This window comes from Malaclemys terrapin, chromosome 7, assembly GCF_027887155.1.
Source record: "Malaclemys terrapin pileata isolate rMalTer1 chromosome 7, rMalTer1.hap1, whole genome shotgun sequence".
Classification (NCBI taxonomy): Eukaryota; Metazoa; Chordata; order Testudines; family Emydidae; genus Malaclemys; species Malaclemys terrapin.
In genome coordinates, this window is record NC_071511.1 from 1003623 (window position 1) to 1021003 (window position 17381).

The following is a 17381-nucleotide window of genomic DNA, read 5'->3' on the forward strand; positions in this document are numbered from 1 at the left end:
TACCTGGAAAAAGAATACATTAGTAGCAATCTTTAAGAGAAAAGGAGGCATAGAAAAAGACTGTGGTAACTACCGCGGCATTAAACTCATGAGCCACGTGATGAAGATATGAGAAAAAGTTATTGATAAGAGTAAGAGACTACAAAGAGAAGTAAAGGTCAGTGCCAATCAGTTTGTATTTGTGACAGACAAGTCAATAATGGATGCAATCTTTGCATTCAGATAGCTTGTACACAAATATAAATAAATTTTTTAAATCTGTTTATCAAAGTTGAGAAGGCTTATGACCATGTTCTGAGAGCAGTCATCTGGTTTTATATGGGAAGGAAAGTGATCGCTGAAGACTATGTCAAACTTGTCCAGGACATATTTGAGGGTGTTGTTACCACAGTTAAAAGAACAGGAGTACTTGTGGCACCTTAGAGAATAACAAATTTATTTGAGCATAAGCTTTCGTGGGCTATATGAAAGCTTATGCTCAAATAAATTTGTTAGTCTCTAAGGTGCCACAAGTACTCCTGTTCTTTTTCCGGATACAGACTAGCATGGCTGCTACTCTGAAACTTACCACAGTTAGAAACCCATGCAGAGAAACTGAACAGTTTCTAGTAAGAGTCGGAATATGGCAAGGGTCAGCACTAAGCCCCTTTTTGTTCACATGCTCAATACACTTACAGAAAACATCCAGAGAGTGGCACCCTGGTGCAGGCTTTTTGCAGATGATGTAGTGCTCAAGGGGGATAGCAGAGAGGAAGTGAAGAAGATTTAAAGAGATGAAGGTGTGTGCTTGAAGGAAATGGCATGAAAATCATCAGAAATAAAACGGCAGATTCAAATGATACCTTGCTGGATGACAAAGTGACTAAGTCTGGGGGCAATGCACTACCAAAGGTACAGAAGTTCAGGTACCTAGGTTTGATAGGGCAGAATAGTGGTGAACTCAATGACTAAAATATAAGCAGAACAGGAAAGGTATGGCCTAAATGAAGAGAACTGAGTGGTGTGATCTGCAACAGGTATTCTCCTATCAACTTGAGAAGTGAGATCTACAAGGGAATTAGGCACGCACTTTTGGATGGCTCCGAATGCTGGGCACCGAGGAAGAGACAGGAGCAGATTTTGAATACAATGGAAATGGAAATGTTAAGACTGATGCTTGGAGCTATAAGGATGGATGTTGTTGGGAACAAATCAATTAAGGGAAGTGTTAAGGTGGCACCAATTATAGAAAAGCTGATGGAATCCAGGCTTAGATGGCTTGGGCATGTGAGAAGGAGATTGGAAGAATATATAGGAAACTGGGTGTTACAATTAGAAATAGAGGGCAAGAGAAGCTTTGGAAAACCCAAAACTAGATGGATGGATGTTATACAAAAGGATTTGATTTGTTGAGGAGTTTCTGAGGATTAGTTGCTTCAAGACAGACTGGAATGGAGAAGTACTAGGTGACTAAGGCTAGAAGAAGAAGAGTAGTCATTTCTTCAGCCTGACACTGTTCCTGTGCAAAATGACAGGCCTGTAATTACCCAGGTCTTCCCATGTACCCTTTAGAAATATTGGCACAACATTCGCTTTCTTTCAGTCATCTGGAACTTCCCCAGTGTTCCCAGATTTATTGAAAAACAACATTAACAGCCCCAAGAGATCCTCAGCCAGCTCTTTGAAAATTCTCAGATGCAAGTTATCTGGACCTGCTGATTTAAAAAAGTCTAACTTTTAGTAGCTGCTGTGTAACATCCTCCTGAAATACCAGTGGAATGGACACCATCTGCTCAAGAAACTCCCTGCTATAGCATGGGAACAAATCTACACAGACACACCCCTAGAGCCCCAACTAGGGGTATTCTATCTGCTACCCAAGCTCCATAAACCTGGAAATCCTGGACATCCCATCATCTCAGGCATTGGCACACTGACAGCAGGATTATCTGGCTATTTGGACTCTCTCCTCAGACCCTACGCTGCCAGCACTCCCAGCTATCTTCGAGACACCACCGACTTCCTGAGGAAACTACAATGCATTGGTGATCTTCCTGAAAACACCATCCTGGCCACCATGGATGTAGAAGCTCTTTACACCAATATTCCACATGAGGATGGATTACAAGCTGTCAGGAACAGTATCCCTGATGAGGCCAGGGCACCCCTGGTGGCTGAGCTTTGTGACTTTGTCCTCACCCACACAACTATTTCACATTTGGGGACAATATATACCTTCAAGGCAGTGGCTCTACTATGGGTCCCCGCATGGCCCCACAGTATGCCAACATTTTTATTGCTGACTTAGAACAACGCTTCCTCAGCTCTCGTCCCCTAGCGCCCCTCCTCTACTTGCACTACACTGATGACATCTTCATCATATGGACCCACGGAAAGGAGGCTCTTGAAGAATTTCACCTGGATTTCAACAATTTCTACCCCACCATCAACCTCAGCCTGGACCAATCCACACAAGAGATCCACTTCCTGGACACTACCGTGCAAATAAGTGATAGTCACAAACACCATCCTATACCGGAAACCTACTGACCGTTATACTTACCTATATGCCTCCAGCTTTCATCCAGACCACATCACACAATCCATTGTCTACAGCCAAGCTTTAAAATACAACCACATTTGCTCCAATCCCTCAGGCAGAGACAAACATCTACAAGATCTTTATCAAGCATTCTTAAAACTACAATACCCACCTGGGGAAGTCAGGAAACAGATTGATAGAGCGAGATGGGTATCCAGAAGTCACCTACTACAGGACAGGCCCAACAAGGAAAATAACAGAACACCACTGGCCATCATGTACAGTCCCCAGCTAAAACCTCTCCAGCACATCATCAACGATCTACAAGACCTTCGGAGGCAGGCCAGTCCTCGCTTTTGGACAGCTCCTTAACCTGAAGTAAATACTCTCCTGCAACTACACACCACAGAAACACTAACCCAGAAACCAATCCCTGTTACAAATCCTGTTGCCTACTCTGTCCCCATATCTACTCTAGTGCCACCATCATAGGACCCAACCACATCAGCCACACCATCACGGGGTTATCACCTGCACATCTACTAATGTGATATATGCCATCATGTGCCAGCAATGCCCCTCTGCCATATACATTGGCCAAACCACAGTCTCTACATAAAAGTATAAATGGACACAAATCAGGAATAGTAACACAGAAGCCAGTAGGAGAACACTTCAATCTCCCTGGACAGTCAATAACAGATTTAAGAGTAGCCATCCTTCAACAAAAAAACTTCAGAAAGAGACTTCAAAGAGAAACTGCAGAGCTACAATTCATTTGCAAACTTAACACCATTAATTTGGGCTTGAATAGGGACTGGGAGTGGCTGGCTCACTACAAAAGCAATTTTCCCTCTCTTGGTATTGACACCTCATCATCAATTATTGGGAATGGACCACATCCACCCTGACTGAATTGGCCTTGTCAACACTGGTTCTCCACTTGTAAAGTAACTCCCTTCTCTTCATGTGCCAGTATATTTATGCCTGTATCTGTAATTTTCACTCCATGCATCTGAAGAAGTGGGGTTTTTTATGCATGAAAGCTTATGCCCAAATACATCTGTTAGTCTTTCAGGTGCCACCGGACTCCTCGTTGTTTTTGTGGATATAGACTAATACGATTACCCCTTCTGATAATGGAATGGAAAGTTCATCATTATCATATTGTTAGGTCCAAGGAAAATGGAGTATAGAACAGGTTGTTTGGCCAGCTTAGCCAAAGTTAGGCTAACTGTAGTTGCTGGGCCATTCCTGTCTCTCTGTGAAACATGAGGACATGCTTGCTTGGGCTTCAAAGAATGAGATAAAGGGGGGGACCATATTCTTGTACCAAATGTACTAGGAACGGTTTGTTTGGACATATGGAGACTTGCAGTCTCCACTCCCTGTTTCTGTTCTTAACTCCCTACTTTCTCCTAGTTTCTAGTGCATGACGAAAAAGCTGATAAGAAGCTGCTGAGGAATCATGAACTATGTCAAAGAACATAGATATGCATGAATATTAGAAGCTTTTAACTAGTAAAGGAGGGGATTGGGTTGCTTTAACTATGACGCGACGGAACTGTCTATATAATCTCACTAGTTATTGTAATCGTGGCTGGGTCTCTCTGGAGACGGGCCACTCTCTATTGTTGTGTGCACTCTTCAATAAAGAGCTTGTATTGGACCTTGCTGGTGTTGCCTGTCTCTCACTCTGCGGTCAGACAACGAACCTTGCCGTCTGGGTTAAAAAGTCCCTGACAAATTTGGCGACTCCGCCGGGACTCGTCTGACTCTCCGGTGCGGGATCAGACTCCGAAGCAACGCAGCGCGCATCCTCTGGCTTCGAGGAGCCTTGCCCGGTAACCTGATCCCTGCATCGGCGATAAGGCGAGTTCTGTGAACCAGCTGAAGCCCGTAGAAACCCAGCAATGTCCACCTACCCGTTGAGTAGGATCCAGGTCTTCGGGGTTCGAGTCCCTGGGGAGGTCAGGTCTTTGGGGTTCGAGTCCCTGAATAAGGTAAGCGATCGCCATAAAGGGGTTAGAGTCCCCGGGAAAGGGGTTAGAGTCCCCAGTGAGGGGTTAGAGTCCCCGGAGTAGGGTTAGAGTCCCTACAGGCTAAATGGGACAGTTTGGCAGCAATGCCCGGGGGACGCCCCGTTGTCTCTGGTACTTAGAAATTGGAAGGAAATCTCTGGAACAACCGGTTTGACTAAATCTAAATGAGAAATTTATGCCAAATTCAATGGCCTTCCTTTACTACCCATTTGTCCCCGACTAAAGACTGGCCAAGGTGCAGAACCTTTTCTGTTGACAGGATGGATTCCCTCAGGAATATCCTGGTTGATCTTAGACCGGGACAAATGGATTATTTATTTGTATGGTATAACTATAAACCAAAAGAAAAACTGCTTTCGGCCCCAGCTGGCTGTGAAAAAATATAGACAGAGGCAAACCAAAGGCAGTACAAGTTACAGTGCTGAGATTACATTTGCAAAGCTTAACTATCCAGTGAGATCCAACAGTCTGCCTTTGAGACCCTGGAGCTGGTGTGGTTTGGGGATGCTGAAGAAGCCCCAGGCAGCCGGCCTGGACTGGAATCTCTGAAAGAGACCCCAGGGTGTAAAAGAACAGCCCTCCCAAGAGTGAGAAGTTAACTCTATAGTTGCTAGAGGGAATTAAGCAGTGAAACTTGGTAAGAATTTCTGTAAGTAATCCAGGCAAGAAGTTATTTAAGTGGAATTATTCGACTATGAATACGTTAGTCTAATTTGCTGAAGAACACTCCTGCTGTGTACAATCTGTATTTTATAAGTTTAAGATAAATTGGTATTGTTTAAAGTTGCAAAAACCGAGAATACTTTTGCCAGGCACAGGAAACTAGTGTTGTTTAAGGTATTTAGCATTTAATCCTTAAAGTGACTTAATGCTACAAGAGTTAAAATGTTTTAAATAAAGACCAAAAGTTGTGGCTGCAGCAGGGTAGTCAAAGTCAGAAGAATATAAGATTTAAATTTGTTTTTGGGTAACAAAATAGCAGATAAAAGATCTAGTAAAGAGATAGAAAGACAGTGCCCCTGGCTCTGTGTGGTCGAGCTGTCACTTTGCTGTGGGTGCATGGAGATTTTGTAAGCATAAAAAAACCAGTTACACCTTGTGTAGAAATTGATGTGGCTAGTGTTGTAGAAATTGAATTGTGGAGAGGATGTGCATTTTCCCCAGAATATGTGCAGTGTATATTGTAGCAGAGGTAAAAGAAATGCAAACTTGCCAATATAGGTTGTGTTGTCTTTTTCAGATCACTGTGTGTTTGAAAGCAGAAGTTAGAAGTAAAAGGCAATCAAAAGTCTAGGAAAGTTAATTGTGTCCTTTTTTAAAGTAAGAATCTTTAAGCTGTGGATAGTTTTGGATCTAGAAGCAAGCCAGAAAGCATCTGTATTAATGCAATTTTCCAACTAATAAGGTAGAAGCCACTGAAACCTGGGCTGCCTATGAAACAAATACAAGGAAATATGGGGTAATTCCTCAGTTTTGCCTAAAATCAACAAGAGTATGTGTATATAAAGGAAATATTTTAAGTAAATAATGTCTTTCAAATCATCAGAGAAAACGGATACCAGCTGAACAGCATTCAACGTACCATGCATTTACTGGTACAATAAGAATGATTTTTGTGTTCTTTGTCCTGTCTTGTGGTGTTTGTCCTGTGGCCAGAATTGTTGTGTTTAATATTTTCATAAGACAGTCTAGTTCAAAATTAAATAAAACGGTTAAATAAAAAAGCAGATACTAGTTTTATTCAACTTAGAATACAATGTGTTTAAATACATCAAGAAAAATGTGATATACTAAAGTCTAATACATTTGCTTAAGTAAAAAAAAAAAAAAAAGCTTTTAATTAAAAAAAATGTTGTTAAAATTTGCATATTAACAGTCTTTGGAAGCAAGGACATGGAAGGTTAACCCATTCCCCATATTGCCCATGGGATCCTTCTGGCTATCTCAGATTTCTAGCCAGAGGGCTGGGGAGGGAGGAAAGCTATTGGACACGAGAGGTTGTACCGAGTGGACTCCTCAAAGGTGGGTGTGCTTGTCCTGGTTTGTTGCTCCAAAGCTCTGTATAGAAGTTATTTTACTAGAAGGGTGTATGTGGCATACATTGAATAATAAGACTAATGTACTGTATAATGGCAATGTGTATGTGTTCATTGTTGAAAAAAGGTGTATGAGTGAAAAGTGAAAGTTTCCTTTGTAGGTTAAAAGAAGCCAAGAAGGAAAGAAGGAAAAAGAACAGAACGAGTTAACTGGAAAAAAAAATAGCTAGCAAGCTCAGTCTAAAGATAAGATGCTGGCCCATCCAAGGGCACTGCCCACAGCTAAGACTTGGCTGACAGCCAAGAAAAGGGGGGCCTGAATGTGCCGAAGCAGCTGTAAAATCTGCAAAACACTGCCAGGCATTAATGAAATGTGTTAGGTTTTTCTCACAGGTAAAGAAGTGCTACCTAAAGACCGTAGCAGCCCTGCCATTCATTGAAACCAGGAGACTGAGTCTATGTAAAGTCCATCAACGAAAGACTGCTTTGACTCCATGCTGGAAAGGCCCTTTCCAAGTCCTGTTAACCACCAACACCGCTGTGAAGTGCCAAGTACTGCCTACCTGGACTCATGTTTCTCACTGCAAAAAGACCCCTCCACCTCGGGAGGACTCTCCGACTGATGATCAGCCTATTCCTCCTTCTAACTCTGCTGTGCCTTCTGGACAGCAGGGAAAAGAAAAAAAAGACAAGGTGAAGTGCTAGTAACCTCTCCCTTGTCCACTGACAGACCTACTGTGCCTTTGGATTTTTTCCTAAAAGAAGCAAAACCCATTACAGGGTGATGTGCTAGTAACCTCTCCCCTGTATGATGCTGAACCACACTGTTTCAGAAAAAGAGAAGAAGGAACACTTGCTCCATTGAAACCACCAAAGTCCAGGAATTCCTGATTACAAAAAAAAATTAAGAACTGACCCTGGTGAAGAAACAAAGAATTATACACTGGCAGGAAGAAACTTGTGGGACCCATGCTTGGGAATGTGGTTTTGATTGAATTTTGGGGTTTATTCTACAGGCTGCGCCCTGTGTTTTGAATAAGTCCTTCAGCATGTATTGCCCTCCCTAATTAAATTTTAAATGCAAAAAGGGCTGTATTAGATTAGCACAACAGAGGGCTTGAGTTATTTCCTCTAGAAAGAAGAGAGACTTGACCGGATCCCTATGGGATAGGGCCAATAGTACAGCAGCAGTTTAAAATATTTTTAAAAAACCAAAAACATAATAAGAAATTAGAGCAACTAAAGAAGGCCACAAGCCTTATTTGTGGAGCACAGCTAACCCAGGTACAGGCTGGAATTAGTGAGTTACATGTTATCTCCGTCCTTAGTTCTATGACCCAGAAGTTGCTGACAGAGATGGTATTGAATATCACTGAGGCTGGGAAGGCATTGCAGTGGGATCTAGCATGTTCAGGCTTGGCCCACTGCCCTTACAGACACATCAGGAGTACCATCTGATCTGTGGCCATAAAGAAATACTTGGAGACTTCCTGGTGGAAGTGCGGACATTCTCAATGCTCCTTCCAAGCATATGGACCGGTTAGGGAGGTGTGGGCTCCCACATACCGAATCCTGCCGGGTCCATGGGGAAGATGCATGTGGGATTGGGTAATTCACCGAGACATCTGGGAAATTAGACTAACGCCGATGCCCTGGTGGACTTGGCAACCGCACAGAGAAAACTAAGGCAGATGGTTCTCCAGAACCACTTGGCTCTAGATATTTTACTGGCCTCTCAGAGAGGAACATGTGCATTAATTGGACAAGAATGCTGTGTGTATGTCCCAGACGTTTATAATGCCACTTAGGAAAGAGCAAACCACCTTATGGAAGTAGCAAAGGACCACGGAGGGAAGCGAATTGAATCCTGGTGGAGTAACCTGTTCAATTGGATTCCAGATATAGGTGGTTGGCTCCATAATGTACTCCGAAGCGCCGTTGTAATTATATGCGGCTTACTGGCCTTGTATGTTATAATAAAAGTTGAACGTTGGATGGGCGCCAAGGTGTGTTCTGCCCAAAAGTAACCAACCCCAATCTTTCTGCTCAGTAGTTGTCCCAGGAGTCCCTTCGAGGTACTCCAGGGACAAAGGGGGGACTGTTAGGTCCAAGGAAAATGGAGTATAGAACAGGTTGTTTGGCCAGCTTAGCCAAAGTTAGGCTAACTGTAGTTGCTGGGCCATTCCTGTCTCTCTGTGAAACATGAGGACATGCTTGCTTGGGCTTCAAAGAATGAGATAAAGGGGGGGACCATATTCTTGTACCAAATGTACTAGGAACGGTTTGTTTGGACATATGGAGACCTTGCAGTCTCCACTCCCTGTTTCTGTTCTTAACTCCCTACTTTCTCCTAGTTTCTAGTGCATGACGAAAAAGCTGATAAGAAGCTGCTGAGGAATCATGAACTGTTTGTACTGTCAAAGAACATAGATATGCATGAATATTAGAAGCTTTTAACTAGTAAAGGAGGGGATTGGGTTGCTTTAACTATGACGCGACGGAACTGTCTATATAATCTCACTAGTTATTGTAATCGTGGCTGGTTCTCTCTGGAGACGGGCCGCTCTCTATTGTTGTGTGCACTCTTCAATAAAGAGCTTGTATTGGACCTTGCTGGTGTTGCCTGTCTCTCACTCTGCGGTCAGACAACGAACCTTGCCGTCTGGGTTAAAAAGTCCCTGACAAATTGATGATATGATTATATCATCTGGCTTTTCTCAAATACAGAGCCGAAGTATTTATTGAACACTTCTGCCTCATTAACAATTCTACCAATTCCATCTAGTAATGGATTAATACCATTATTAGTATTAATTTTGTTCCTAATATATTTAAACTCTTATGGTCCTTAACTTTGCTGACCACTGATTTTTAACTTGTAAGAAATTGAGAAGGAAAGCAAAAGGATACAATTCAGAGCTTCCAATTTCTACTAACTTCCCTTTTCTTCCATTTGTGTGTGTATATAAGATGTTTTCACTTCCCTCTAAGCCAGGTTGGTTTTTTTAAAACCAGCATAGCCTTTCTTGATTGTGGATTTTTGGGGATCGAGTAAAATATTCTTAAATGACTCTCAATTATCATTCACATGTTTCTGTTCAAGTTCTCTCTCCCAGCTGATCTGGCTCATAATTGCTTTCCGTTTTGTAAAAACTGGCTCTTCAAGAGCACCCAGTATATATTTTATTTGTTTAGGCTTTACTCTGCTTGCATACAATAAATGTAATGAGCAATGCTTAATCTATAATGAAAGAGGTTCCAGGCCTCAAGCAACTAGGTGCCAGGGCTCAAGCAATTTATTTTCATAACTCATGTGGCAAGCCCAGTATAGGTGACCAGATGTCCCGATTTTATAGAGACAGTCCCTATTTTTGGGTCTTTTTCTTATATAGGCTCCTATTACCCCGCACCCCCGTCCTGATTTTTCACAGTTGCTGTCTTGTCACCCTAAGCCCAGAGGTGCCAGGGCAATGAACTCAGAGGAGCTGGGGCTGAGCCCTGGCAAAAATTAATCATTGGTATCAAGTCATGATCATTTGCATCAAAGCAACCACTAATTTCTAGTTCTGCAATCAATTCCTCTTTATCTGTCAAGATGAGGTACAATACAGAGTTCCCCTGTGTTGGATGCAATACTTTTTGCATTAAGAAATTGTCATGTATTAATTTTAGAAATTCCAAGGATATTTTAGTACTGGTGACATGAAACCTTCAGCACATCACTCAGATTAAAAGCCTTTATACATAGGCTTTTTCTTAGTCTTCATTAATTACAGAGGCCTTTGTACTTAATTCCAACAAAATTAATGAACATTTGAAGGCATTCTATGCCAACTCAATATGCTCCATGAAAATGGAAAATGGATGGAGTAAGCCACTCAGCATCAAGACAGGTGTACGGCAGGGGTGTGTCCTGTCTCGTTTTTTGTTTATGCCAGTCATTGACTATGGATTAGAATGATGCAACAGTGATACATATGGCCTAAAATGGAACAATTCAACGCTTAGCTGACGACATCGCTCTATCAATGAAGATGCCAACGGACTACAAAAATGCACAAATCACGTAAAAGAAGTAATGAAGAAGATAGGTTTGAGATACAATGCAAAGAAATGTAAAGTCGTGTTAATGGGGACTATAGGGAGAGAAATAAAAATTGAAGAAGAGAAACTGGAGAAGGTGGACAATTTTACATATCTTGGAAATACCATTAGCCATGATGGTACCAGTTCCGAGGAAATAAGAAGAATCGGGAAGGCAAACACTGCATTTGGAAGACTCAAAAACATCTCCCTGAAGACAAAACTGAATGTATACAAAGCAACTGTTATCGCCATCACAACATATAAATAAAATAAATAACTCCTAGAACTGGAAGGGACCTTGAAAGGTCATTGAGTCCAGCCCCCTGCCCTCACTAGCAGGACCAAGTACTGATTTTGCCAAAGTGGCCCCCCTCAAGGATTGAACTCCCAACCCTAGGGTCAGCCGGCCAAGGCTCAAACCACTGAGCTATCCCTCCTCCTAAGCAGTGAGACATGGCAACTTACCAAGAAAGAGATGCAAAAGCTGAATGCATTTCATCACAAATGTCTGAGAAGAATATTGGGAATAACATATAGAGATAGGAAGACGAATGAAGAAGTCAGAAAAATGACTGGACAAGGCACCCACTCACAAATAATCTATAAAAGAAGACATCAGTGGCTGGGGAATGTGCTGAGAAAAAGAATGCTTACCAAATACTGCCCTGGAATGGAAGCAAGAAAACACATGAAGAAAGAGAGGAAGACTGCGAATAACATGGAATTGAACAGTTCCGAACGACATCAAGCACCTCAACATGAAATGGGAAATTTGGAGAGAAGGGCAGATGACAGGCAAGGATGGCTAATGTGGGTAGCCCAATGAGCAGCAAAGCACGGGATGGACTAAGGTTGTACTTAATATCCCTTAAGGTGTAAATAGCACAGAGGAAATCACAGATAAGACACACAAAGCCTCCAATAATTTTATCTGGCAGTAAAACATTTTCTTATGTGTTTTAATGTTTTCTCAAGTAAAAATAGAACACAGTATCAGATCAGTGCTACTGTAAGCACAGCTATTTTAGACTTTTTCATGGAGATCCTCAAATTCAGTAGCTGAAGTCTAAGTTGTACTGATGCATCACACCAAACAACAGTCATATCAGCTCCTTAACTGGAGACCTGCTAATGACCTCAGGAATAAACACGCCAGGAAAATTAGGATGTCAGCAGACAATGTTTCCGGTTTATTTGACTTAGTTCTGCAAAGGGCAATTTAAATAACTTTTACTGCAAATTAATGGGAGCAGCTACTCAATCTTTTAGCTAAATACAGCCAGGAGGCTATCATGATTATTTGAACATTATAAACATAATAACAAAACCCCAAACCACTTACCTTGTGGCTGTGGGAGTACTGAACATCTCTTTGATATTCCAGACATTAAAATTCATTTTTTATTCTTATCTGTTAAAAATGAAGGAAAATACATTAGGATTGTCATCAATTAGCTTAACATGCAAATATTTACTGCATCCAGAGGGCACAAATTTTAACAGCTATATCTCTGTCAAACTGGCAATGACACATTATAATAAGACATTCCCTCTAATTCAGGTTGGTTTGCTTTTTTAAAACCAGCATAGCCTTTCTTGACTGTGGATTTTTGGGTATCTAGAAAAATATTCTTAAACAAGTCTCAATTATCATTCACATTTTTCTGTTCAAGTTCTCTCTGCCAGCTGCTCTGGCTCATAATTGCTTTCAGCTTTGTAAAAATTGGCTCTACAAGAGCACCCACTATATATTTTATTTGTATAGTCTTTACTCTGTTTGCATACAATAAATGTATTGAGCAGTGCTTCATTTGTAATGAAAGAGGTTCCAGGGCTCAAGCAAGTAGGTGCTGGGGCTAACTGCTGGGGTAAACATAAGATTCCCTGAATTAAAGTTTATATTCGTCTGCTGTAAAATTTTCAAACTCAACCAACATGTCGGATATGTTAAACAAGTGTTCAAAGCAGAATTCTGATTTTAGCGCTGCAGCTTCAGCGGGGGTTTTGGAAACCTCTGCTGATTTGTGTTTCGCCAGACATGGAGCACTGTGTAGATGAAGTCTGTAGGCTAAGGAGCCCTCAGGCTTTCTTGGAAGTTAACAAGCCTTGGGAGTATTTCAAACCAAGTCTCTCTGCAGATGAATCCTGTATGTCAAAAGGCACCACACTATTCACATACAGTACCGAGCTCTGTGCAGATAACAAGCGTATTGTTCTAAGCATCCAAGTTTGTCACCTCTATAAATGAAGCTGAAGCAACCCTATTTTCCAATCCATCCCAAACTCAATATGAACCATCATTTTATTGATATTTATCTTATATTAATTTATTTTTAACTTCCCGTCTCAAAATCTCCATCACTGTGGGTTATACCACTATCCTCACTGTTATCCAGGCTTGCAACCTAAGTGTCAGTCAACTCCCTGCTCTCCTATCTCACTTCTATGAAGTCACCAAATCCTGTCAATTCTTTCTCTGCAATATCTTTAAAAATATATATTTCTTTCAATCCCCATGGCTAAAAAGCTCGACAATGCTTTGCTCATCTCCTGCCTTGATGAATGCAATCTCCTCCTCTTGCCTGTCTACTTGTTCCCTCTACTGTATTCAGAACACCACAGACAAAATAATCTTCCTCTCCTGCCATTCAGACCATATCACTCTTTTCTTCAAATATCTATAAACACTTTTAAAGCCATAGAATAGATCACCACTTCTATCACTGCAATATGAATGCACTGTAGAGAACCAAGAAGGTCCAAAGAGCTGGCCACTCAGTTCTCCTTATTACTCAGTGTTATCATAAACCAGTAATTCTGAGCACAAAACTAGTTCTTCATCTTGCCCTTGGTTTAGTTATGGGCTGTTATTTTGGATCTACTGCTCACTTGGGAACCGCTGTGGCAAAGGGGGCTTATCAGAGGGCTCTGCCTGCTGCTGCTCCCTTGAATCTGTATCTGACTCTGCTAAATGCAGTGTGCTTGATGACGACCTTTGTGTTGGTTACTGTCAGCAAGGCAGTATTTAAGATAGTGTGGCCCTATTCTATTGAGAGCTTTGTAAATTAATACCAGAACCATGATGCAGATCTAGCACCGGGTGGAGAACCAGTGCAAACTGCAGCCCAGGCATTATTTTTCTCTTTTGACTTTCCCTACTTAAGGAGCCAGGAGACCATCCTCAGAAGAGGAGTAAATTATTCTGATTTCACTTCTGTGTGAACCTGGATTAACTCTGTTAATGTAAATGGAAATACACTAGTGTCAGTGAGATCAGAATCTGGCATAAGAACCCCACTTTAGGTATTGTATTTACATCAGGCAGTAGAGATCTTTAAATGTTTCTGCATGGTGTTTCTTTTTGTTTATTTGTGTCTCTATATCATTACCACAAATTACCACAAAAAAGGTAAATTTATATGCAGGCTATCAGGGAGCTAGGTTCCATGACAGCTGATTTTGTAATATTGAGGTACCTTCAGGTTGGATTTAAAACATAGGTTTTTGAGAACTAGGAATTTTATGTATAAAGACTATGCTACTAACATCACCTGTATTTGTGAAGCCCAGTATATGAATGAGTTAATATAGTTAACTTGGCAGGTGCGTTTGAATTGCACAAATGATCATGATTAAAGCCAGCTAAATATTTTAAAATATAAATATATCCAACTATTTGCTCAAACAAAGAACTGAGTGTGTGTCAGCTGTGTAATCTCCCCTTTTGCATTCACTTTTTGTGAACATTCTAGTGAATGAGTCACTGACTGGAATGCTCGCTAATAGGCTCTAACAATTCACAGTTTTTGAAAATATTAAAAATTGCTGAATTAAATCCTCTGGCCAGTTCATATAGGAGATCAGACTATATGATCATACTGGTCTTTTTCTGTCCATAAAAATCTATGACTTTATTAAGAGAACATTTGCAGAATGTTGTTTTTAGTTTTAAAAAAAGTCACAAGCTTTAAACTAGCACTGATTGGGAAATGACCGGCCCCCGCATGAAAGTTTCACAAAAGCAAAATATTTTGTTTTCTTCTGTATTGTTAAATTTTAATTGAAATCCCCAAGCCCCAAATTGCTTTGTTTTTCAGCAACCCAAGTTTATTGCTTTTTTGACAAAACCAAATAAAAAAACCCCCACAATTTTTCTCACTAAAATTTTCATTGTCAGAAAGCCATTTTCCACTGAAAAATGTTTTGAAAGAAAAATTTCAGTCAGCTCTCTAATGGACACCTGATTCTGTGTCCAGTCAAAACTAATCAACACCTCACAATAGAGTATCTGGGGGAAAAACTGCTTACAGTCTACAGATCATAAATTAGTCACAGAATATTCAGAGAATAATTTTGAATAATGAATACATTTGAGGAGCTGGTTGCATACAGTTCACAAATAGAACAACAGGATCGATTCACTGAATAAATTACTGCTACAAATTATTTGCTCAGCTTTACTCAAGCAAGACATTGATCTTCTCACGGAATTTATGGGAATAATACAACTAGGTTTTCAGCTACACAATTTAAAATGGGCTTTGTGCCTTTAGAGTACATGGACTGAAAAGCCTATCACTTCTCGTGAAGCATTCATGTATTTACTATATTAGTTGAACATTTTTTTACTAAGAGTAGTACTGAGTGCAGAATTATTTGCATCTTTTTACTGGCTCATGACCCATTACAATGTTGCAAAGAGTGCATGCCAACATCCTGGAGAATACATGATTAATTTGCAAGGTCAGTTAAAACAGAATCACTCAAACTGGCATTCTCTACATCTCTCTTTTACCCTGCTTCCAACTGGAAAGAGGAGAATATTGCCTAACAGCGTCTCTAGAAAGCACAATCCCTTAATTAGAAAATGTACAAAGAACCATTCTTAAATCTTGTAAGAATATGCTGGCAAAGTTGCTACAACACCCCTGCTCCTGACTGTGGCAGGAGTAAAGGATCAAGGAGTTGTAGATCTCTGATGATGCGCTGGAGAGGTTTTAGTTGGGGGCTGAAGGTGACAGCCACCCTATCCTGAAAGATGATCCTTTACTCTCACAGATCTTGGGAGACAGACCTGTCCTCGCTTACAGACAACCCCCCAACCTAAAGCAAATACTCACCAGCAACCACACATCACTGAACAAAACCACTGACCCAGGAACCTATCCTTGTAACAAAGCCCGATGCCAACTCTGTCCACATATCTATTCAAGTGACATCATCATAGGACCTAATCACATCAGCCATACCATCAGGGGCTCGTTCACCTGCACATCTATCAATGTGATATATGCCATCATGTGCCAGCAATGCCCCTCTGCCATGTACATTGGCCAAACCGGACAGTCTCTCCGCAAAAGAATTAATGGACACAAATCTGACATCAGGAATCATAATACTCAAAAACCAGTGGGAGAACACTTTAACCTGTCTGGTCATTCAGTGACAGACCTGCGGGTGGTTATATTACAACAGAAAAACTTCAAAAACAGACTCCAACGAGAGACTGCTGAGCTGGAATTGATATGCAAACTAGACACAATCAACTCAGGACTGAATAAGGACTGGGAATGGCTGAGCCATTACAAACATTGAATCTATCTCCCCTTGTAAGTATTCTCACACTTCTTATCAAACTGTCTATACTGGGCTAGCTTGATTATCACTTCAAAAGTTTTTTTTCTCTTACTTAATTGGCCTCTCAGAGTTGGTAAGACAACTCCCACCTGTTCATGCTCTCTGTATGTGTGTATATATATCTCCTCAATATATGTTCCACTCTATATGCATCCGAAGAAGTGGGCTGTAGTCCACGAAAGCTTATGCTCTAAGAAATTTGTTAGTCTCTAAGGTGCCACAAGTACTCCTGTTCTTTTTACGGATACAGACTAACACGGCTGCTACTCTGAAACCTGTCATTGAGCCATAAGAATGTCATGGCCCTGAAGCCAGACCACTTTATGTGACTAGCCACTTCCAGGGACATAGAGACCTTATCGAAGTCCAACAAAAATATATAGATACACAAATCAAACCTAAAGCCCTGTTGGGCTCAGCAAGCAGTCACCGCAGCACAGATGTGCCCCTGTTGTGGCTCCCTGCTTCAATCAATCCCTCAATCCAGGGGCTGGCTCAATTCTCCCCTTACTTGGGGTTTCCAGCAGGCTACAGCTCATCAAGGCCCCCATCTCAATCAGGCTTCCAGCTTGTCCCTGGAGAATACTATCTGGTCTTTTTCCCATCTCAGCGTTCTTTTCCAGCTGCTTCCCAGAGAGAAGGCACTTCCCACCTTCTCTTCTCTAGTTCTGTTCCTTGACATTCCTGGTCTCCCTACTCTCCCTTCCTAGAGAATAACTTTAGAATTTCTCCGCATCCCCCTATCCCCCCTGCCGACTTTCTTCTTCTTGTATTTTATGGCATAGCAAACTCACATTCCGAGTCTATAATCATCAGCTGCTGGATTTCATGACACATATATAGTTACAGTCTCTCTCTTCGCCCAATATTTTTTAATTAACATCGCTTTTAGGTGCCTGAGATTGTCATACAAATTTCCCCTATCAATGTTATACTCTTTACATTCCCAGAGAAGGTGACCAACCATTTCTTTGACCTTGCATGTCTCACACAGCCCATCTGTGTGTTTATTAAAGCCAAGTTATTGTGTACAATACCGTATCCAGTAAGTATTCCGAG

At 41.2% G+C, this 17381-nt stretch overlaps 1 protein-coding gene and 1 long non-coding RNA gene across 4 annotated transcripts in view; one reads left to right on the plus strand and one right to left on the minus strand.

Annotated features, from left to right (window-relative positions):
- Positions 1 to 17381, minus strand: part of IHO1 (interactor of HORMAD1 1) — a 52082-nt gene that overhangs the window by 22157 nt on the left and 12544 nt on the right. For all 3 annotated transcript variants that reach the window (XM_054035986.1, XM_054035987.1, XM_054035988.1), the window contains exon 2: positions 12028 to 12096. In XM_054035986.1, the coding sequence (XP_053891961.1) occupies positions 12028 to 12083 (56 nt within the window). In that variant the 5' untranslated portion in view covers positions 12084 to 12096. The remainder of the gene's footprint in view (positions 1 to 12027; positions 12097 to 17381) is intronic.
- Positions 4147 to 9207, plus strand: LOC128841189 (uncharacterized). Its single transcript, XR_008445780.1, has 2 exons — positions 4147 to 4524; positions 6980 to 9207. It is a non-coding gene; the product is annotated as an uncharacterized LOC128841189 (long non-coding RNA).